Source organism: Astatotilapia calliptera, chromosome 7 (assembly GCF_964374335.1).
Source record: "Astatotilapia calliptera chromosome 7, fAstCal68.1, whole genome shotgun sequence".
NCBI classification, from domain to species: domain Eukaryota; kingdom Metazoa; phylum Chordata; class Actinopteri; order Cichliformes; family Cichlidae; genus Astatotilapia; species Astatotilapia calliptera.
Genome location: NC_137428.1, coordinates 57,163,896 through 57,188,087, shown reverse-complemented (window position 1 = coordinate 57,188,087; position 24,192 = coordinate 57,163,896). Strand labels below are relative to the sequence as shown.

The 24,192-nt window shown below is 41.5% G+C and overlaps 1 protein-coding gene and 1 long non-coding RNA gene across 2 annotated transcripts in view; both read right to left on the bottom strand.

Moving 5' to 3' along the window:
- LOC113026780 (uncharacterized) overlaps positions 1-24,192 on the bottom strand; it is a 72,708-nt gene that overhangs the window by 31,494 nt on the left and 17,022 nt on the right. The window lies entirely within an intron of this gene.
- On the bottom strand, positions 21,550-23,928 carry foxb1a (forkhead box B1a). Its single transcript, XM_026177079.2, has one exon. It carries the CDS (start codon positions 23,530-23,532, stop codon positions 22,591-22,593), a length of 942 nt encoding a protein of 313 aa, XP_026032864.1. The 5' UTR covers positions 23,533-23,928; the 3' UTR covers positions 21,550-22,590.

Genomic DNA, 24,192 nt, shown 5'->3' with positions numbered 1-24,192 from the left:
CAAAGCAAATATATTTTCATTTGCGAGGGAAAGAATATTCAGCAGCACATAGCTGCATCGCTGTTTATTTTCATTTAGGAAGACTTTCAATTCAAAACAAACTAAAGTTATTTTAAGTTTATTTTGTTGCCAATAAACACCTGGAGGGAATGTTCCTCTGCAGTGACGCTCTGACGAAAAAAGGTATTTCAAGTCTCCTGAAATCTGCAGCAGCGATGCTGCTCACATAACACTGCCATGCTTGAAGAGTGCCTCCTTAGAACTGAGTCTAAAAAGAGAGCATTGAATATATATTGGTTAACATCCTTTAAAGGCAGCTACAATTAATGTGTGAAGCTGCGCTTGGATCCTTTGTGCCTTACACCTGCCAATCACCATGTTTGTAGAGCTAGATCACAGTCTTGTTTTTCCTACTGTATGCAGCTATGTATTTATTTCCACTGGTGTGAAAAGATTATATTTACCGGCGTTTTGAAGATGAGGCGTTTCTGCACACGCCGTGCAAAGACTTCCAAATTGCAAAAAGAAGAAAAGCAGGAGAAAACGGCACATGCAGGGCTGGAAAAGCAAACTGTGTGGCGTGCGTGTACTGAAAGTCAGAGCTGGCAAAGTATTCGCTTTCATAAATCTGGTGATTGTGTTCCCACTGCAGCTTTATCGTGTCTCCCTATCTGACAAGAGTGGAAACTGACTTAGCACTGCTCCTTTGAACAGATTCTCGCTGTCACCTGAAACCAAAAGGTGAAGCTTTTAGCAAGCAAATAAATCGGAGGAAGAGACTAAATCTTACCAGTTGGGATTTGCTATAATCACACCTAAAGTGCCTGGTCTAATCGACTTTCAGCATCTGTTTACTCTGCATGTCTTTAAAAAAAAAGCCTGTGGTGTCTGGCTTGTTCTACAGGGAGTCATTGCGGTTCAGGCTTCGCAGTTCTCCAGCGGTTATTGCATCGAGAGAGGTGCCAATCCAGTCATTTCACCACCTATCCGAGACAGAGCCCAGAAGGCGCGGGAAGACAGAAGTCCCTGGTTAGGACAAACTGCTTCTTGTATCAATGTTGACCAGCCACACTCCTCGTGGCTCCCGCACATCTGCATCTGGGAGCTTGTCTAATCCCTCTTCTTTGTCATCTCAGGTCAGTAGATGTACTAAATTTCCACCCTGAGAATTATGACAAGGGAAATAAGCTATGTGAAGAGGAAATACACTGAGCTTGTGGATTTAAAAAAAAAATCACCTGCATGAATCCACAGACAAATTAAAGTCCAAGCCCAATTTGTCAAGATCATCCCAGCTTGATATTATCTAAGGTGACACGATTTTATTTATTTCCAGCTGGCATCAGGGCGATGAGGATTAAAAAGATAAAACATAGGCTTTTATGTATGGGCCACTTTGCTAATGAGATGGATTAAAATGTGCTCTGTGAAGGGAATTAATTTGCAACTGAATGGCAGTTAGTAGGCAAATGTGTATAGCACATGACACAAACCCCTGAGGGTATTCCATGGTTAGTTTGGTACAATTTAGAAATTACACAACTCGTTTACTAAATAACGGGCTCGATTTTCCCTGAACTGCATTCTTTAGCGCCTCACTGTCACACTTGACTTTCAGATGTGTTGAAAATAGGTTAGTCTATTCCAGTGAATGAAGCCTCCTGGTACTACCACTCACTGCAGTAATAGATAGCCATTTATAATTCATGAGATGGCTAGTCCCCCAAGTTAATTTTGCCCAAGGCACTGTTTACTTCTGCTTTGTACTTTGTTTAAAGTCAGTTGTTGACAACTCTTGTACATGTCAAACTATCACCGCTAATAATTGCTTAAGGAGATAGAACTTTTGCAAATGTTGGTTCCACTAGAGGTATATTCGCCTCACCCTATGCAGAACTTCTTTAGATGAATTTTTGATTCATCTCCTTCTCGCTCTTGACAAAAAGAAAAAAAAAGATGGAAAAAAAATCCTCTGTAATTCAAAGCAATAGCTGTAAGAGAAATTATAAAAAAGAATAATGTAGTATGCTCTTCATAACATCCTAGTTTTCATGTGAAATAGGAAATGTCTCTCTTACGCTCCCTCTCCTCTCCCACCACCCCCGCCTCTTTCTTACTGTCTTCCACTTTCTTGTTTTTTTGCATATTGGCCAAAGACGGACTTGCGCTGCTAGATGATGATTGTCACACGCTGAGGATTGACAGAATCTATTGTAGGCGAGTAACGGCCTTGGGCGCTACCTCTGTGGGTCATCCCTGTTCGTCTCTCTCTGCGCTGATAGCGACATTCTCTCAATCCAGGCAGTCGCTTGATTAGTGCCAATTATCCGGGCTGTCACTTTCCCTGGTGAGAGTGGCCCAGGATGCTCCCCGTCCCCCACACTTCCCGTCTAGAGCGGACGTGCACTAAAAGTCTGCGCTCGTAGCTGTAGGCTGTGGGAATGATTTTGAATGCAGAGATGGGTGGGGCGGGGGATAAAAGAAATGAGGGAAGCAAGTTCTGAGTTTGACAGTGTGATAGCATTGACTTCCGAGACAGTTACAAGGGGAGTGTCATTTTCTCCCGCAAAGATGTCTCCCCAGGGCTCCACCATCTTCCATCAGTCAGTCAGTCATCAGCTTAATATTCAACTGTACACTGTCTACAGGACCCAACTGGGTTACATTCACTAAGGTATACAAAATTCACTTGTAAGTCTGTTAGTTTTAGTCGAAACCAGAGGTACCAACTTTAATAAAAGTGCAGTAAAATAGTATTAACAATAACAGCAGTTTGTCTAGAGCGTAATTCGTGTGACCGAAGAATCACTGCAATCTGAAGAATGAATGCCATAAATGTGCGACGCTAGAATCAACCAGTCCAAATACATGTGAACAACTGGAGCAAACACACCAAACAAAGACAGGGCGGAGATCGTAAAAAAATTCACAACATGCTAATAATTTTGATCAAAAAATGTTGCAGACAACAAAAAGCAACCTACATTTTTGCATATATAAAAAAAGCTATACGTCATCTGTTCCTGAATGTCTCTATTTAATTAGAAAAAGTCAGATTAGGCTCATTGTCACGCCACCTGGTTTAGCCCAAGTCTTTCTGCAGTCACTTCTTGGCTGTGCTGCACTGTTTTTTCCTGATTCCACACAACGCAATCACAGTATTTTCAAGCCACTCTTTAAACAGTGCTGCTGTGTATTTACTGATCTATTTCTTGCCTCTTTCATGTTGTTACTGTGTCTCTTGTAACTTCTCAGCATTCAGCAGCAGAGAAGTGAGACGCAGAGCTGCTTTAAACAGCAGAGGTTATCCTCAGTATGGATGTCTGCAGGGGGAGTAAACACCACTGGAGTGCGAGTGAATATTTTGTATGAGAGAGGGTATTAATTATTCATGCCAGCTTCATTGTGTATGATGATGTGTCAGGATGTTTGCCAATAAACAACAATATTCCTTGTAGGATTGATCCAATATGAAAAGTTGTTGAGCTAGTTCCTCTCGGTGTGAAAAAGTCTGACGAATGCAGTATGTGTGAGAGGTGGCACTGGCACTTATTTATGGAAATATCAATATTGTATCATAATGCGTATCCTCTCCGCTTAGTATAAACAATACAATCTAAAGGGGGTACTTTAAATCTGGACTGTGAGAATAACATTAATATGAGGATTAAGGGAAATGTGAAACCACTGAATACAAAGCTGTGTAATCAAATCGATCTGAAGCAGGAAAGTAAACTGGGTCAGTTCGGTGCTGGGATTTTTGGGATTGGCAGAAAAGTACACATAGAAGACAACAGCAAAAAATAAAACCCCCGCACCTTCTTTTAAAGTGTTTATTCTGCTCACAAGAATGCTCTAACAAAGTGCGGCACGCCCCGCTGATCCGGCTCGTCATTGGCTCTTAGCGTGGGGCGATGAGCCCGGCGTGTCTGTGGGGGGATTTTTGCTCCCTTTCATGGTTCGAGTGCCCCGCCACCATCTCCCTGTGACGCCCCGGGGAATACATCACCACACGGGCAGGACAGCAGGCCAGCACGGGCGTTATAATTGCCATCTCCTCCTAGTGCACATTGTGCACTGTGGAGCACGGTGATTAAATCAAAAAAACTCCTCTGCACCCCAGCTCCTTACCTCGCAGGCAAAACAGCAGGCTCCTCTGGGATGGGGTCATCATGGCCCCCTCTGTGTTCTCTGATCTTTGCAAAAAGGGGGGGTCTAGTGCACACTGTTCACTATTATGTACTAAAGGAAACACAAGGAACCTAATGACTGTTCAAATTAAGAGTCATCTACAGTTTTTCTCATCCAAAACAATCTCACTCACAACTCAAATGTTGGATAAATATTTGAACTGGTGAATACTAAGCAGCTGAGAAAGGACAATGAATGCACTAACTCCATCCTCCTGAGTGACTAAACTCTTTTAATTACCACTATCACTTGTGTTGGATGATTCCTTTTTCATTCGTGATTTAACTCAGACAGGAAGAACACACCTTCGATCATCGGCATCCTGATTTACATATGCCTGTGATCATTAAAATACAGATAATTCACCTGAAGCCATAAAGAAAATTAGACCAGGGTTTTATACAGAGTTATCGTCCTTGGACAACCTGCGCGCACACACACAAAACAGACCATTATCACTTGGGTTAATGGCTTTGTTAATTTGAAGACATTAACAACTGCTCGGCTGTCCCCAATGAATGTGTCATACAAGGCAGGCCTTGTATTGTTAAATGGGTTGCTAAGTAGATTGATTCCTTAGCTACAAAACACAGCAGTGATGTAGGCAAACAGGTTAATTAAACATTTACACACAAACGCTCAACAATCTATTGTACTCCTCTAATTTATGGCATCAATATGCACTTTCATCAGGATTTCTTTCTTCTTTTTTTTCTTTTTTTTTGAGAGAGGCATATGTTTGCTCGCTCCGTTCAAATTGGCACCACGCCAGTCTTACTGCACTGCTGTTTTTGAGGAGCAACTGGGACTATCGAGCTCTCCGCAGTCACCCATAACAGGGACGCAGCAGTCCCTCCGCTGCGCAGGGAGACAGTCAGACACAGATTCAAACACCTGCACCCACACCTCCACCTACGCTCCTTTTCATCTCCTGCACCAGCCAGAGGAAGCAGAGCCACTGATTCCTAATCAGCTTCGTCTCCACTTCCTCCACCTCTCAGCTCTCTTTGGCACACACACAAATCGGAGTGTACACATTTGCACACAGGAATATACACACACCCAGTCCACCACAGAGACTTCTGCAGAAGAAGAAGTGAAGCGCCACACCTCTTCCGAGAGAAATTTCCTTTTTTTTCCTCTTCTCATTCGGAAAACTCTTGGGGGTCACGAGGACAGAAAAAGTTCTTGCTTTTTGTTATTTTCGAAGAATTTCTACAATTGTGAGAGCAAAGTGGGATTTGGGCCAGAGGCGTAAGATAGTTTCCATCTTTCATGTATCCTCTACTGACAGAAAGTGAGCTGACAGGAAGACAACAAGGGAACAATCAATCACCTTTCTTTTCAACTTTCCTTTTTGCCCACGTACGTGTTGGTTAATTTCTTAACACGGGGATATATATATAAAAAACAGAGGCTTTTCTGCTTTTCTTTAGTGGTTGTCTAAGTGATGGAGCACAACTCTCCTGCAGTGTAACAACTGTGAGCTATGATGAATTCCAACGATCACTTCATATGCCAGGCCTCATTAGCTACGGATGTGTTTGCTTACAGCTTCGCCTAAATACCTCAAGTACTAGATGCGTGTTGTTTTTCTTTCCCCTTTTAAGTTCTCACCCTCTCTTATTCACACATGCAAACACACAAACACACACACATGCACAGCCTGGAAAAGCCTTTAATACACTTGCCAACCACGGGCCCTGGGTAAGATTCCTTGAGGGCGATGTGTATCCACAACAATGTTTCTCCCTCAGACATGTGGCATGGGTAAACAACACGGTTAAGCCTAAAACAATGTGTGTCCCTGATGACTGCAATTATTTATGAAATCAAACACAATTCAGCTCTCCGCCATGTGGGACAGCTCTCTACATCACTCAACAAATCTCCACTCTTTACTGCTCGTGATCTTATAATGCAATCCCGGCGATTACTACAAGTGTCAAACTCTTGTTATCATCAAAACAGCATTAATCAATACACTGATCTCCCACCTGCACTGAAAAAAACTCACATTTTATCCATGTCACATGTACCTTCACTGCCTCCCCACCCCGCCCAAACCAAGTGAAACATGTGTAAACCATGCAACCTTCAGGCTATATTTCCTCAGGCTGTCTTTGTGGATTATAACAAGGCGATGGCTAAATTATTCAACTTTTGGTTTCTCATGATTGGATGAACAGTGCAGTGGGAGAAATGCCAGTGTCAAGACAGTATGCAAGCTCTCGGGACATTAGCCTCCAGTCAGCAGCTGCTGCAGATGGTATGCTCACTTTGTCGTCCACTTTCTCAGCATTGCTTGTGAAGAGCAATTAACTAACAGCGCAGACACAGACAGACAAGTTCATTTTGTTTTCAAAAGGATTAGAGAGGTGGACCGAGGGAAGAGGCCATTCATCACATAGGCGCCTCTTTATCTCTCACATGCTTTGGACTTTAAAGGGTTTCAGGATTTTAATCAAACAGCCGTCTCTTTGCACTTTTAACATAGCCAGTGCTGACAAGCAGTGATCACCCAGGAAATTTCCTCAGTCTTAAGGTCACTGACCTTTGTCTTATCAGTGTTACCAAAAGTAAAAATGTGTGTACACATGCACTTCACTTGTCCAATAGAAGATGTCTAGATGTTTGTTTTTGTTTTGTTTTTTTAACATTTTGGTCAAATGCAAGTAAGAGCTTGAACTTGAAATGCAATCTACTGAGCTCCACAGATTAAGATTAAGGCTAAAGAATTAAGAAATATAGGTTTTTAAAAAAAGTGCATCATGTAAAGTGCATGGCAGGATTTGCAGATGATGACGCTGCAGGCAAAGCCAAGGGTCTGCTGTGCAGGTCAGAGGTGTTAGCCTGGTGGCCTTGCAAAACTAGCTTTGACATTTCTAACACTGCACATTGTTTATGGTGTGTGATCATTTTTAAGACCCCATAAAATATACAAAAAGAACAATTTGCATATTAATATTATTATATGCATTGCTATTTTACCTCAAAATTATTCTGCAAAAGTATCAACTGTTAGTGCAACATTGTGAAAAATTCTGCAGATCGGCACAGTAAAGACATACCCTACATTTTCAGCGCGTAGGTTCTAACCTCGTAAATCACAGGCAGAAGATAAATATGTGAGGGCAACTAAATTAAATGGTACTTAGCCTTGTGAAATGCTCTGTAATAGATCTGAAGAGGAGGTTTAGAGAAACAAAAAGGTATGCATCCCCCTTTCTCCAGCCAGCGGTTGTAACCCTCACTGAGCTCCCTTAACACAGAAGAAACCAAAGATCATGACAAGACCTACTAGAAACATATCTCATTAGCTGCCTGCATACCTCTCCCATCATCTCCTAGCACCCTCCTTGGGAATATAGAAAGAGGGCTTTGCCTGCTCTGTCCCCAAGCTCTTGTCAAAATCTTCTTAATTGTGATTAATTGCATGGCCATAATGATTTCCTTTACTAAGTACAAATAATACAACAATGATAACAATATAAGCGGCAGAAAGCTTTCACTAAATGCTGCCGTGTTTGTCAATTGCAGGTGTGTTTTCTGCAAAAAATAAAGTTGTTGTTGAGAATATATTGCGTGACAAAAAAGAACAATGTTTTTCATATTTCCACAACAACTTGAAAAAAGCACCGCTTTGCAAAGAATGCCCTAGCTCCGGGCTCCTCTGCATATTGGAGGTTTTCCCTCTGTGGACTCAGTTGTTATGGATGCTGTTTATGGTGCTGCTATGACAAGTGTGAAGGGCAGGCATAGTGAAAGATGTATCGCTCGCTTATCTGCTCAGTGTCTGAATATTTTATAGGATTGTAAATGACCCCGCTATCATGACACGAGTGTCACAACAAGCGCCCCCTCCTCCCCCCTTTTTTAATTTTCATTCATTTAATTTTTTTTTAGATTTGACTCTTCTGTGATAAGTTTTTGACACGACGTGACAAACGCTGTTTGGGAGCCTAAACATCTGTAAACTCATTGAATTTGCATGCTGTGCTTGTGTTGGTAGGTTGTTATAAAACACTTCACATGAGATCAAATTATTATTTCTTTTTTTTTTTTTTCCTTCTTCTTGTTTTGCCAAAAATTCCCATTCGTGACAGAAGTTTTTCTTGAGTTTGCGGAAAGTCGTTGAACGAAAACAGGCAACTGTGAGCAAAGTAGCGGGAATGAGTGACAAGAGGCAGACTAATGATAAGGTTTATAAGTTTTGATAGTTTTTACGGCCTGCGAGTGGAGCTGAGGCACATCACTGAGATGTGCTCTTGAGCTGCACAGAGAACAATGTGCCTTTGAGACACTCTCACTGCACAGAAGCAGCCTCGTCCTTCCGCCTCTTGCTGCATATGCTTTATAGCCGACAATAAACCATTTTAGTGCAAAATAAATTGGGATCGTATTGAAATGCTGGCGCTATATATGTCATCGAAGACATACAGTTATTTTTTAGCAAAGCTGGAGAATAGTTTATCATCATGTGAGTGCTGCGATGGGTCTGTTCCACATCATTGGCTTCTCTTGCTTAGTTAGATTGTGAAGGTCAGAGTTCTCAAGCCTTTTATCGCTGTTTAACTTCGGAGAATTATCACATGGGCAGGATTTGGCTGATATATGCTGCACAGTCCTACCTCAGCATAGTGTCATATACATCCTGCATTTTAAGTTAAAAGATCTAGTGACATTATTTGGACCATGTCGTGGGGGAGAAATGGATAGAGGCCTGACCTCGCACTGAAACATTTGCATAGATGCCTTTATTTGACAAAAGAGATTTAAATATCATACATAAAAATTTGGTATCCCACAAATGGTCACGTCTTAGCATGTGTGTGCTCTCATTTCACAGTGCAAAACAAGAATCAGTCATCTAATTTAGCTGTAAGTGTAACCAATTGCTTGAATTGCTTCGAAGGGCAATTAACTGTTTACCACTGCAAATATGTTTTATAGTTGTTTAAGTCTGTGCATCACATTCACCCTTATTTTAAAGCAGCATTAACATTCAAATCATCTGCCTGGCCCGTCCGCGGCTGGTGTTAAAAGAACATCTTTGTCGGCATTTCCTAATTCAAAACTTAGATTAACAAGAGCTCTGGAAAAACATATTTGAATACTGACATTTTGTGGTTACATCTGTTTGGCTTTAATTGCTGTGTTGAGTTTTAAAACTTTGCAAACATAATTAGCGCCCCGGCAAATGAGAAGAGCATTAGCACACAGCACAATCACAAAATTACCATAAAGGAAAAAAAAGATTTTTAAGGTTTGCTTAATGAAAGCTTGAAAGGAGAAGCCTTCTCCCCCTGAAACACCAAGGTGACATTTTATTTCCAACTGTTAATTGATGTTCTGCTGATTAAAGCACATTTTATGCAGAAGACCAGAGGGCTCTATTTCTGGAAGCTATCAGTTCGCAGGCATGGATTGCAACAGAGTTACAAGGCTGAGCTGAACCTCATATCATTTTTTATTTTCCAATTGCATCATGGATCCAGTTTCTTCTGGGAAAGCTGCAGATAAAAGTGCAGATTAAAAGGACAAGAAAGTATAATTAGTGTTTGGGATTAATCCTGCATTGTGTGAACTAATACTGTCATTCTTACAAAAGAGTGACAGTATTAGTATCTCTACAAAGACTGTATTTGTATTATATTGTACTCTGTTGTACAGCACTGTGTATCCGTGGTATTTTTTATAGTCCGGATGCTATTGTATTGTAAAACCGATGATATTATTTCACTTACAAACAGCCCGTGTCATTAATCAGCTCACAATATTTGTTAGAGCAAAGCAGACTAATAATTCAAAACTGCAGCTTATTTATGGAAGTGAACAATTGATAAAATGCCAGGAAGACTGTAATCTTTTAAAGCACTTCTTACAAAAACCTCTTTGTCAGAATAATCAACACAATCTGCATAATTTACATTACTTACTTAGATACATGAGCGAGCCCGAGCTTAGAGTAAAGAAGTTTGTTTTCTCGTGTTTGTGCCTATTAGCCACAAATTAATTAATCTACCATCCAAAACCCAATTAAGCCACAAGCTATATTAATACATCGCCCATTACACAGCGTGCAGAGGAAGTACCGGAGAAGCGCTATTATTTTCACAAACATAATCACATTTTGCTGCAGCAGTGGCGCCCACTGTTTTGTAATGTATTCAGAAGCCAGCGAGAGCTGTTCGGGTAGAGGAGACAGACCTGAGCAAGGAGATGGATTTTAGGTCCAAGAGACTGATTTATTTTCTGCCACTAGGGGGAGAGGTGCTCCTCGCAGGCCTCACCAGGGAGAGCAATAATATCCAGCTATAAAGTACTGATGAGGCAGCTCAGTGAATACTTATGAAGAGTCCTGAATTAGATTCACTCTCACAACCTTGGTCGTCTTATTCAAAATGCCCTCGGTCTGGTTTATAGCCCATGTATAACGACACATCCCAAAAGCACCAATCATATAATTACCAGTGTCTCAAACTTGAGCATTCATTCAGCGTGGGTTCCTTCAGCCTTTTTTAGACCCCCTCTATCCATCAATGATGTGAAAAACTCCAGCTCCTCCATTTAATATTGTTTGTTTTGTTGTTTGTCAACACAACAGAGGAGATGTGGTTTTCTAAAGCTCGGTGTTAAAGAGGCACCCCGAAGAAGAATACACACAGGGTTGCCATGGAGCCCATTGATGTGCAAATGTTTTCATTTAAATATTTTTAAGAGGATCAGCTCAGATTACGCCAAAGTTTGACAGAGATAATTCGATGGCTTGTGTAGCAGCTTTGTTTGTGGAGACCATCATTCAAGGCACGTCAGACCACCTTCACAAACCACATAGCCTTTTTAATGAAGTTTACTTTGAGGAAAAGGCCAAAGCTAGTAGCTTTTCTTCATGCGGGGCTATATTAGGGAAATCTCCTCAGTCCTTATTAATGATTAGATTAGTGTTTTTAAAAAGCTTATATTTGCGCTTATGCAGACGTGAGAGGCTTAGTGAACGTTAACAGGATGACTGCATGGTTGCGATTTCTGGATAAACAAAAAGTTGCACTTAACATACTGTGTTTTGTAAAACAAAACAAAAATACCAACAAGCTGGTATAGAAGCATCAAGCAGATATATTTGCTCTTTTTTCCTTGTATAACAGATAAATACACCATGGAGACCCCCCAGTATTTGGGACAAGAGAGAAGAGCTTAAATATTTATGCCTAAGCCTCTGGAGGCCCACTATTAGTAGTAAAATGTTTTACTTTCTGGGGCTGTCACTCTGCATTGGCTCCCATTAACAACGGGGCTGACAGGGACCTCTGGGTCAAACACTTTGAGGCAACAAAGGGTCCTGATGAAATCACTCAGTGAGACCCAAATTACTTCTGTGTCATTGCTGAACAATATTTTCTCCCCAAAGCATTCCTCCTTCTGTTAACGCCATGACCCCTTCCACTGCATATGGAAAGGATTGTTTGTCTATAACACTGGGGGATGGAGATGAGGAGAAGTTCATGGACAATGTTCCCGGCTGTGTTAGCCCCCCCTACAAGCAGCGAGACTCTCCTCCCTCTGTTTTGTTGCGCTTTGTGAAAAAAGTTGATAAAAACAGGTTGTAAATGGAGATGGGCAGTTGGAAATGAACACGTTGGGGTGGAGCAGTGAAGCGGGAAATCCAAATATACAAGACCTCAAAGAAAATCTGGCAAAAGCAGAGAGGGAAGCTCCCGGGACGCTTCGTTTGGCACAGCGGAATTCAAACGAGACAAGCGTTTGGGAAAACTGCTTCACAACAAAAATTTCAGAAAGCGCTTTTTTTTGAAAGGAGATTTCTGTTTAGCTGTTTCTGTCAAAGATTTCTGCCGCTAATATCTGAACAGACACATGTTGTATTGTTACATTCGACATATTTGACTAGTCTGACCTAATAAAGTACACTTAAAGTTGTCAAGTACTTCAAGACACACGCAGATATAAGCCTAAGATTAATGATTGACACTTGCCTGCAGAAAGACATACAATAATGGTAAGAGTGGCACAATTGGATGAGCTCAAACAGTATCCGAAAGGCCTGGAAAGGAATGAGCAGGCAGGGAAGCTTCAAATCCCCTCTCAATCCTAAGTGGGTGGTCCTTTCACTGTTGGTAACTGTGCAGTCGCCAGGCATCCACACTGAGGTTTTGAGGAGGGGGGACTGGCTCTCCAGACGCAACATTCACCGTCCCAGGCCCATACATCCACAGAATTAGATTCATGCTACACTGACTTTATTTAAGCTAAGAGTCCTGGCAGTGGCAGCATTAAATGACAGCCAGTTCTCCAGGTCTTTTCTCTGGATTAAAGGATGATTCAGGAGTGGAAGGCAGAATGGCTTAAGAAAAAAATCATTCAAGGATAAAGGAGTCCATAGTTTATCGGAAGAAAGTAACTGAGTCTTGCAGACGTTGCCAGATTCCATTGAACACCGCGGACATGTGTGAAGATTGACAGAGAGATATGCTGCAGCCCCTCCGCACCCCACCCAGTCTGTGCAAAAATACACGCACACAAACACACACACTTACACATCAGCGCCATCTTTACACTTTCATTTATTTAACTTAAAAGATTTCAACACGAAAAGTGAAATTCTCAATTTCTGCATGCATTGCACTTGCATCTAGTTATATGATACCAAACTTATACCTAAATACCTTCCTCTAGAGGTTGTAGTGTTGCTATTTGCTCTTAAAAATCAACAAAAAAATGTCAAGTTAGAAAGAAATCTTTGTTAGTCTTTCAAAAGAGAAAAATAAAGGTTACCAAAACCTGTGCCAGACGTTTTAATAACTTGTAAAAGTCCAAAAGATTTCTTTTTATTTAAACCCGTGTTTACGTTGGTATCAGGACCACTTTTACTCTAACAGCCAATATTTGGGTGCCACCCAGGCATGGGAATGAAAAGCAGCCACGCAGCCTCCAAAGCCAAGCACATAAGAACTGTTTAAGTTGGCCCCACAAGTCATACATTTCAATGATTTCAAAGAGACCTCCAATTAAAAGCTACAAACATGTCTTTGGAATGCGAACTAACACAATTAAAAGTGTTCATGAGTGTATTAGAGGAATAAGTTGTGAATTAGCACTTCGAATACACAAGGCTGTTTTCACTCCCAAACTCTTTCACTCATTCAAAAAGCACAGGGAAAGAGGTCTTTTTGAAGTCAGTCACTTCTCTTTCTTTTCTCTCTCCTGCTCTCCCTCCCTCTCTCTCTCCCTCTCTCTCTCTCTCCCCGGGCAAAAGAAGATTGAGTCAGCCTAATCTGCTCCTTGTACATTTGAATGTCTTCTGCAAAGAGCTCATCCTGGCCGCTTGATAAAGGCCCAGGTGCAGAGACAGTGGCCGTGCCTAACTTTGTCTCTGTGGGGGCTGTAAATCACAGTGAGAAGCCCACCCTTTGAAGATGCGAGCTCGCTTTCTCCACTGATTTGTGGCCAGAAGGACAAGCCCTTTACCCGGGCCCTGCACAATGCTCACGCCAAAACCAGGGAGGACGTCAGAAGGAGGCAAACTGATAACTTGCTGATATGCTCGAGGGCTCTCAATCGAGCAGCACAACACACACTTCACGTAGTAAGAAGCAGGGCTCCTGACTGCCAAAGGTCAAGTGGAAGGAGACTTGGGTGACACCATGAGGACTTAGAAAATCATATGCAAACAAAAATGTTAACAAGTATTGACAAGTGCTGAGGGCAGCAGTCTTTTGGTAAGGAAAGAAGAACTTCAATAAAGAGTGAAACATAAGGCAAAGCTAGGAATCCGCTGTGACCGTAGCTCTTTATAATTACTTGACATGCCCGGAAAGTGATTCATAAATAAGGCATATAATTCATTCACTGCTGCAGGGTCCATATACAGCACCAATCATTCTGCATTGAGTTATTTCCCACAATTTGCTCATCAAACTAGCTAAGAACAAGCTAGAGTTGCAAAAGAAAGCTGTTCCAAAGGCTGACATGTTGCAAAATGTAATTTTCATAGTAGCCCAGTCTACAGTGTAAATCACCTTTAAATACCATATGACATGTATCATATTTTTATTTGTGTCTTGCCAATTCTTTTACAGTCAGTTGATAATCCCTGACTAACACACACACATACACACACATACATACTGGCTTCTTATTTCGTTAGTCCACTACACTTCCATCTCTTGATGCCAAAGAAAAGAAATTAGCAGACCATTGCACGCTCCCTTTGACAGAGTCATTAAGGTAGCCAGTGCAGGGCTAAAGCAGAGCTGCGAGAAGCTCACTGTGACACACACAGACTTGCATGCCTTCTGTTTGTTATTTAGAGCCTTATTTACACTTGTTGTCAGAGACAGGCTGGAAGCACAGCAGTGGCTTCCTCCATGGGCTGGATAACAATGAGCTGTAGGGGAGCAGCCCAGAAAGGCATTTATCCTGGCCCTGCCCCATCTTGAGAAAAAGGAAAGCGAGAAGTTTACTGCCTGTGAATCAGAGACTTTTACTCCCCACACACCTTACCGTCTTCCTCCTCCTACTGACTTCTGATTTGACAGCTTGGAGATCATGCACGCAAGTGGAAGAGACTAAACTTTGATTTCACGTGTGAGGCGGTGCGGACAGTCCAGCACCTTCAGTTTCTGCTCACGAGAGCGATCCAGTAACGTGAAGCACAGCCGGTCAACTTCAGGCGTAAATAACTTGAAGTAACTCATTGTTCTCGTCTGCTCTACTTTGCAGCTCGCAGAAAAGAAAGATGGAGGCGGCAAGCAAGCAAGCGATGTTCATTTTTGGTTCTTAAAGTGCTTCCCTGGCTCTTTCATCGCATTTCATCATTCTGCACTTTTCTTAATGAATTTAATGAGCCAAAAAAAAGCAGAAAATGGGAAGAACAACCACTTTTTGAACGCATCATCACAAAAGCTGCCACACAGAAACTTCTTTGGAAACTCAACTCTAGATGAAAACAATTCGGACTATTTGGGGAGTCACATTCAATCCAGTATTTTAAATGATGGCAAGCCAGTTATAGGGCAGTTTATTTTTTCTTTTATTGTCAGGAACAAAGTGATCAGCAGCAGATAAATAATTATAGCTAGAGGATCAAATGAACCTTGAAAGCTCACTTATTGACAGGATATTACATCATTCATAAAGAATCCCAGTTCCCAAGTGTACTAGTGACTCTTATCGTCATGACAATTAGACTGATGAAGTGCACCATGTGATAAGAGTACACAAAAATTGTGTTTTTTTAAGAAAAAGTGGCGTTATGTGAGCCTTGTATGGGTGTGTGAGCCCATTGTGACCTTTTTGTCCGGCGACTTCCTGAGAGGACAAGCGGTGTGTTCGGAGGTATCAGCAGCTGCGTGCTACATGCCTCTGATCCAGGCAGCTATTGACTTCCTGAGATTTGAATTAATTACTTGCTTCACAAGAGAAACTGGATTGCTGTGGAACCCCCTAAGAAGTCCACTCATTCTTAGGAAACTGCCCCATGGACTTGCAGATGGTTTCACTGAGATGTGCTTTCCCATAGAGAACAATTACACAGGGGATTGTGGCGCTGGCATAAACCTGGAGCACACAGTCTCCATTCTGAACATTTCAAAACAGCCATAGGGGAGGTTTGTGACTTAACATAAATTAGACCACCAGGGAATGGGGAGATCTGAAGTGGCGGAAGGGCAATATTGCAGATAAATGCACCGTGCTTAGAGCTTCTGCACCGCGGAAGAATGAAAATTGCACTATGACACCTTGGAATCGGATAATAACCGAATTAACATCTTTTAATGTTTGACAAATGCGACCACTGCAACCTCGCCTGTAAATATATTGTGATGCGGCGCCGGTTTAGTCGGTTTTTCCTTTGTGTGTTTTCACTTCTAGAAAGGAAAACAATGATGAGAGCAATTAATGATGTGAAGAAGAGACAATTACAGTTTATACTTTTGGGGCCCCGTGCGTTAGTCTGAAAGGGATTAACTTACTGCCGCGTTTGTATTCTGCTTACTTTCAATTGGCTCAAGCCCTCGTGTTTGGTCTTGTTAGTGCCAGCGGGCCCCCGTTTCCCAGTGAAGAGTACACTTCAGCTGTGATGAAGTATCCAGGAACGCAGAGGTTACCAGTGGCTGCTAATTAACCTCGCATTGTATTCGCTAACAAAGAAACAAAGGAACAAAGTGGAATTTCAATGCAGAAGATTATCACAATCACAAAGAGCATAGTGCTGGATCATGCACTTAATGGGGATTTTCACACCGGCCATGACACCATGAGATTAGATCAAAGACAGATGAAGTTACATTAACAAAACAATGCAGTCTTGTTATGCAACAACAAACAGCCCATCTGGGCCTTCTCTGGGGTAGGAAAGGCTACAAGTGCACAGCATCAACTGGTCACGCCAGAGCTCCCGTCTTCCTCAACAACTTCTGGAAGACTGGATTTGATTGTGAGAACTTTATTGCAGCTTTGTTCTGGTTGAGAGGAGGTAGCATCCTCTCCTCAAATACATTAAGACAAAGAGGAAATGGGCTGTATGTTCTTCACTGGTTATTGTTGTCTCGGTTTCTGTCCCCCTGGCTGAATGGCAATTACTGACGATTTCCTACCAGGCACTGAGCCCAGGCCCGCTGAGGGTGCCCTGACCCCGCACTATCCAGAGGGGAGAGACAGAAGCTGTCAAAACTTACACCTCTCCCTGCTCCCACTGGGAGTTCTCCTCCAGCTGCTGCCCCACGGGGCTTGTTGCGCACTCCTGCTAATCAGCTCCATCTTCTTCTTTTTTTCTTTTTTTTTGTGTGGAAGAAATCAGCCCCGAGTGGATGTATGTGCGTTTCTCACCTCTGCTACCTATTGCACCTTTGAAGTCCTCTGTAAGTGTTAGTTTATGGCTGGAGAGAGTACGATAAGATCCCAAGGAAAGGTGATAAATTAGCTTTTCGTCCCACATTTAAAAGGGGAAATAGCAGCCTGCTAAAATCCACAGAATCAGTTACAGTTCTGACACCTAACATCTAAAGCACTCGAGAAGCAAAACATTGCAGTGCCAAATCTGTTAAGCAACTTCATTAAAGCAGATTATTTGCAGGAAGTTTACTTGCTTCCCACAATGAAGCTCTGTATGACAAGCATTTGGTGAAATCTCTCATAGTGCCATTTTTTGGAAAACAGAATTTGATAAATATTGCCGATCCAACAGATTCACTAGGATACACAAGGCAAGCTGGGACAGAGCAGATATTTTGAATCCCCAAAACACGCCCTTCACAGGCATGCCAATTACCAAAAACTGGGGAGTAAAAACACTTTTAAAAATCTGTAATTCATTTAATAGGATTAGATATGCGTTCAGCTACTTGCTGAACCCCTTTATGCGCCAAAATGCAACATAACTTAATCGTGAGTCACACGCAGTTGCTTAAAGTTCAGGATGACAGCTCGAAATTTGATGAATAGTTCTGTGTTGGTTGTGTTTCTCACCTTGTCTCAACCCGCCCAACAGTTGCACACACTCAGGCAAAAACAAGTGATCCATCTACATATAGAAGTGTCATGGCGTTACATTACATATTGTAAAATGAAGATGGGAAATGTGTCAGTGACTGTCGCCAATACACGATATCCTGTAACAGCTAATCCATATGTATATTATTCAATTTATTATTCAAGTTAGCTTGAATCAGAAGAAATACATGGAATTATACAGAATCAGAAAAATATATTGTACAGAAAAGGGGTTCTACTTATAAACACACACACACATATATATGAACATACATATATAATTCAGAAAAAACTGTGCTGACAGTGTAACAACAGGGACTCATTTTCACCTCACAGCCTGTCACAATAAGCATTCTTATCTTGAATATCAATTATCACCTCATTTCCTAGAACCACTGAATCTCCTTTACAACACCTGCCTCTGTGCTGGAAACACCATCTCTGTGATGTGAGTGAGAATATGATCTGAACCACATAAACTTTATGGCGTAAAAAAACTTTCACCGCAGTTTATAAAACAGACTCGATGGCCTATAACTTCCGCACAGCCACCGTCTGCTGCAGCTCAGTGGAATTTCGCCGCTGCCACCCGCTGACATAATTTGTTTCACAGTCACCACCCAGCAGCATGAATCAGATGTTGACACTCTAATTTCATGCACACATGGGTGTTTGGCTGAGCCAGCCTTGAATGTTGCTGCATTCCCCCCGTCTCTCTCGCTCCAGCTGCCCGCTATACCTGCCCTTTGCCCTGCGACACAGCCATGTAATGTATTTAGCCTGGGAGTCACACACACTATGACTCAGGATTTGACCAAATACTGTTGGACTGATAATGTGTAAGTCAGGAGTATGTCTTGAAAGTTGTAAAATATAATTCCAGTACTTATTATAAGCTAAACATATGAGCTTATCTTCTTTATTTCCCAGGGATTAAACCTTGGGATAAATCCCTAACTGGCCTCAAGCTCTCAAGTTTAAAAGAGACTCAGTCGTAAATGTCTGAAAGTAGAGATTTGTTTTTAATCCACAACTACTCTTTTACCCATCAGGAGAGCTTCAAGTTGCCCTGCTTACCACTAAAATAAACCTGTTTACCATGGTCCACAGCTCCATCTGAAAATATTTGTTTTACTGGGTTTTTTTTAAATACAAATTGCACATACTTGCAAGGAATAATAAAATAAAGCCACTAGCCATGCTACAAAATGCCAAACGCAAGTCAAGCACTGACATTTTGCTGAGTATAATTAATGCAAATTTTGTCTATCAGTGATTATTTGCTTCTTCTAAAAGCCACTTCTGGCAGTCTGCAGTGGGAGCGAGGAAGAATTACCTTGTGTTGTACATATATGTCCTCATTCTGTCAGCTCAAACAGGCAGCATAAACTATTTTCAACAGTAGTGACCAGCTGAATAAATGCAATTATATATCCCCCCCCCCCAAAAAAACGGATAAAGGTGAGAGCAAATCCCAATATATTTTCCCCTCAGCAAATATGACATCCTCTCTTATGGCTGAGCATAAATCTACAAGATAAGCACCGAAGAAACAAGTTGTTTGTGTGCATTGGAAGCAGCCAGGATTTTCTACTTGCTTCCTCGTGACAAATATCTAAACAGTAAACACATAGTAAATAACAGCACCCTGTCCATATCAGTTCCCTGCTTGAGGTTAAGTTGAGTTCATTGCAGAGGCCACTGCCTGCATGCATTAAGCAAATCATAAATTATACATGCTAATTACCTTGAGCCTCCACTTTAATGAATTATTTTAATTAAACTACAACATTGGGGTTTTGCATGTGGTCTATATTTCATCCCCTGCCTAAGTTGACCTTCTTCTTTGTATAAGTGGAACATAGTTGAGAGAATAAGGACAATGCAGACTTGGTTTATACCGCTGAGTTCATACTGGTGCTGCTGAAGAAGGGAGTGAAACAGCAAGGTTGGCATTTATTTGCTGAAGGGAACGCTGGGTTTGTGTTTGCTAGTAAAGGAAAAAATAATCTATTCATATGGGTTTATGAAAAAATGTGATTTTTTTTTACAGCGTCATAAGTGTCAGACGTGTCTCTTTACCTCCCACCTGTTACTTTAAAGCAAGGAGATTTAGACGCTCCCATTGGCTCTGGGAAAGGTTAAATCAATTTGCACATTTCATCAAGCTTGTAGTGTTCATATATTTGTAACTGAGTTGATTGTCTGCCCACCAAATACCTTTATATACCCCCCCCCCCCCCCCCAATACAATTAAATTGAACCATCCAGTGAATCTGAAACAGAGCTGTAGGATGGCATAGTTTCATGATTTAAATGAACATTAAAATATTGCATTTCTGTTTGTACACTGGTTGTGTTTGCGTTTCACATTTGGGTTGTATTAACAATAAATGACTTCTTATTCACAAAAGTTCCTTACAGCCGTTTATCTGCATTATTATATTACATAAACCTTTTAGCAATGCAGTACAAATAAGACAAATGACACTGAAATTCAAATAATAAAAAAATCCACATTTATATATATATATATATATATATATATATATATATATATATATATATATATATATATATATATATATATATATATATATACATATTGCACTACTTAAAACAGTACTGTTTTTACCCCCCACTCTGTAAAACAGGTGTTTTAGGAGTTTTTTTCTTTTTATTTAACTTAATTAAAATAAAATAAAAAGTTCCATTTCTTAATGTGGTTTTAATGCAAGCCTAATTATTATTTTCTGATTAATCTGCTTCTAAATTGTAATCTGGTCTTCCAGTTTAAATACATCTAATCACCCAGAGTCAGAATTAATGTTACACACACAAAGATGCACAAAGTTGGGGTGGAGGGGTGGGGGGGCTAACACTGTTGTACAAACAGTCCGTGGGGGAGGGGTGGATTTAAATTCCAAAAGGGTCTCGCAGCTCGTTTCCTAGTTCCCCAGTCAGCAATGTGTTTGTGAAAAATCAGTCTTTTTGTCTTGCTGAAAAAAGGCTAAATCTACATTGGTGGCCCAGTCTAAGTTTACTATTCTTTGCACTTTCAATACAAGTGAATGAGGGAGAATGAAGTGGCCCGAGCCCCCTTATTTGATCTACTGGATTGTATAAAGTGACGGAATTCTAATGTATTTGCTCAATGCCCCGAAATAGGCTGTTGCTTTTCTATAGAGGATGCAGAAACGTCACGTTATTTTTTCAACACTAAAAAAAAAAACAAAAAAAACACACACACACAAAAGTTAAAAAAGCGTATTTGGCAGCCTACGTAGGTATCTCCCTCCGTCTGTATTTACACAACCTGTTGGATAATGTCCCCTGAAATAGAAAAAAAGCACAAGGTTGAAACGTTCAGATGCTCTTTTTATAGGAACGAGGGGGGAAAAAATGAACATGGCGCTTATTTAATTACCCTCTGTGACGTCTGAAGTCGAAATTATGTAACACTTAATTTAGACACTGTTTGCAGCTTTTCTAAATGTTTATTGTCGGGCCTAATCGTGTTTAGCTCAGCTTGATGAATGAGCCTGGTTGTCTGCGCTGTGGCCAGGGCATCGCAGCTCCATGCATCCTAATCGGCTGCACGATTCATTTCTCTGCCCACAGCCTCCACTGCCTTTCTCACATTCATAAAATTCGTAAAATCATCCAGTTCTGGATAAAGATTATTATTATTATAATTATTATTATTAGACGGAAATGTAAAACAAATCCCCAAAGTTACATTTACACGATCAAAAAAGCTGCCATTTGTAATGATAATAATAATAATAATAATAATAATAATAATAATAATAATTCGTATCGTCTTAGATAAAATCTTCAGAATCATTTTGATTGTTTACTTCACTTTTAATGAGAAAATATTTCGATGACCATTTTTTTCCAATTCATTGCAGACTGTTGGCACACTTTTCGAAAGCACGCATGCTTGCAAAAAAAATTTAAAAAATTTAAAAAATAATAATAATAAAAAACAATTAAAACAACAACAATACCCACGTCATCATCATCAACAACAACAACAACAACAACAGCAACAACACAAATTTTAAAATGCATGCTTTACCTAAAAAAAAAAGTACAAATTTACAGCATCCGATACACATGGTCACCACAGCCTTTTAAATTAAATGCTTCACAGAACATTTTCTGGAAAATAGATATCTAAAACATAAAACTAAAAAGTGCATTTTACAACATTTTTAGTATCAGTTATTTTCAATATTCACATCTTGCATTTTGAGGACTTCTCAAAATTCTACTTTTCAATATTGAAAAGAATTTCGTAACTCGGTTTGCTTTCTTTTTTTCTTTTTTTCTTACAGGGATGGTAAGAAGAAATCTAAACCCTATTCCTATTTGGTATACCCTTAACCATCATTCCAGTATTTTTTTTTCTTTTTATAAAAAAAGCAAACAAAAAGTCATTGCCTCGCAATTTCATTGACATTACAGTGGTCACACAGAAACGGTGCAAAAGTTTTGCCAGTTGATGGAATTGAGAAACTGCAACGGGGGGATTTGGAAGCCACCTTCAAATAAGAGTTGATACTGCCAAAACAAACTCCCCCCCCACCTCCCCACAGCCCTCCAATTGGATCCCCTCAGTGGCTCCACTTTCAACACTCGCATTTTAAAATAAACTGAAAAATAGAACTATCAAATAATTTATGATTTCAAGAGCAATACTGTACGATTCTGTGCTGGACTTGACACAATTTAAAGCGACACATTCAACACGAACACAAATAAATCGATATGCAAACTGCAACTCGCCTTGATTCCAACAGCAGAAAATATAAACTTTGGGTTTGGTAAAGGGGCCTTGGAGCCAGCCAGCAGTTCGTTTAATAGAAAAAGTTCAGGTGGTCAGTGCACAGCTACAGACTGTAGAGTGGAGGGGCTCGTCAGAGTCTCACTCGGGGTTGCAGGGCTGCTTTGGCTCGTCGCTGTCTGTGGGGACGTCGGGCTCAGAGACTGTGGAGAGTTTGATAGAAACGCGGGGATGTGGGGAGGTAGCGCCGAGAAACCGGGCATGGACGTCGGGGTGGGCTTGATTGGCACCGGGATAGCCGGTAAGGACTGTCCCCCGTGACACAGGGATTTTATGGGCACGCCATAGGCACTGTAGTCGCTGCTTGCCATGGATATTGGGGCCGCCGTGTCAATCACGCTAGTGTTGTACATGTGGGGCCAGGCTGTCGTCAGCTGGTTGTGAAGCGGGTACCCGGCAGACATGGACTGCATGGTGGAGAACGCCAGACTTCCCGGGACCTTGTATTCTCTGGCGATGATGTTCTCAATTGCAAAGGGGTGTTTGAAAGTTGATGACTGAGACACTCCGAGGTTGTAAGTTGACATCTGAGGGAGGTGTGTGCCGGTGGCTGCCAGGGCGCTCAGTCTCAGCTTGGCTTGCTGTTGGAGGTAATGGGCAGCATCCGACTGCTTGCTGGGAGCCAAATGATCAGACACGGGCAACACTTTGAACCTTTTGCGGCGCCTCAAAAAACTTCCATTCTCAAACATGTCCCCACAGTTGGGGTGCAGAGCCCAGAAACTGCCCTTACCTGGTTGATCTGGGCGCCGGGGGATTTTGATGAAACAGTCGTTAAATGACAGGTTGTGACGCAGAGAGTTCTGCCATCGCTGGGTGTTTTCTCTGTAATAAGGGAATCTATCCATGATGAACTTGTAAATTTCACTGAGTGGCAGCATCTTCTCCGGGCAGCTCTGGATCGCCATGGCAGTGAGCGAGATGTAGGAGTAAGGTGGCTTCTGATCGCTGTACGTGTTTCTCCCCGGACGAGGCATCCTCGGTGTATTTTTTCAGCAAACGCAATAATAATAATAATAATAAAGTAGCTTCCTTTAATTCCTTGGCGAAAGCTTGCTGCTCTTCATGAAAACAACCGCCGCAGAAAGTTTCAGTGCAGGCAGAGCCGGAGTTGGGTCGTGCGCAAAGCAGCCACTCTGAGCGCCTCTGCAGTGTGCAGGCGAACACGGTCGAGGACGGTGCACATTTATGGAGTGACGGCTGCTGCGAGTCTTTCTTCCAAAGTAAGTCAGCTTGTCCCTCTAGCAGAGCTGAATGGACTTCATTTGGCGTCCTTGATAAGACTAGCTAAGCGTATGCCTCCATGGCCTTCCTCTAACCATCTGATAGTTTTATGTAGTGACATGAACAGAAAAGACCCCTGTAGAGGCGCTCCATTAATGTGCCACCTCTTTGCTATCACATGACAATTGCCATGGGAGGAGGGGGCTGGGAGGAAGGCATAATCTGGTTTCATTTACACCTATTTACATGGACACCTTGGGCCAATGGAAATCATTTCCATTTGAAGACAGAAAAAGGGGCGAGAAGGCTCGGTAACCGGAATTGAACTGCGATGGCACTCAGTGTGTGAAGGTATGCGCTAATACTTCTTCAGCGGACTTTACAGCTGCACCTCACAAGTACGCTATGTGAGG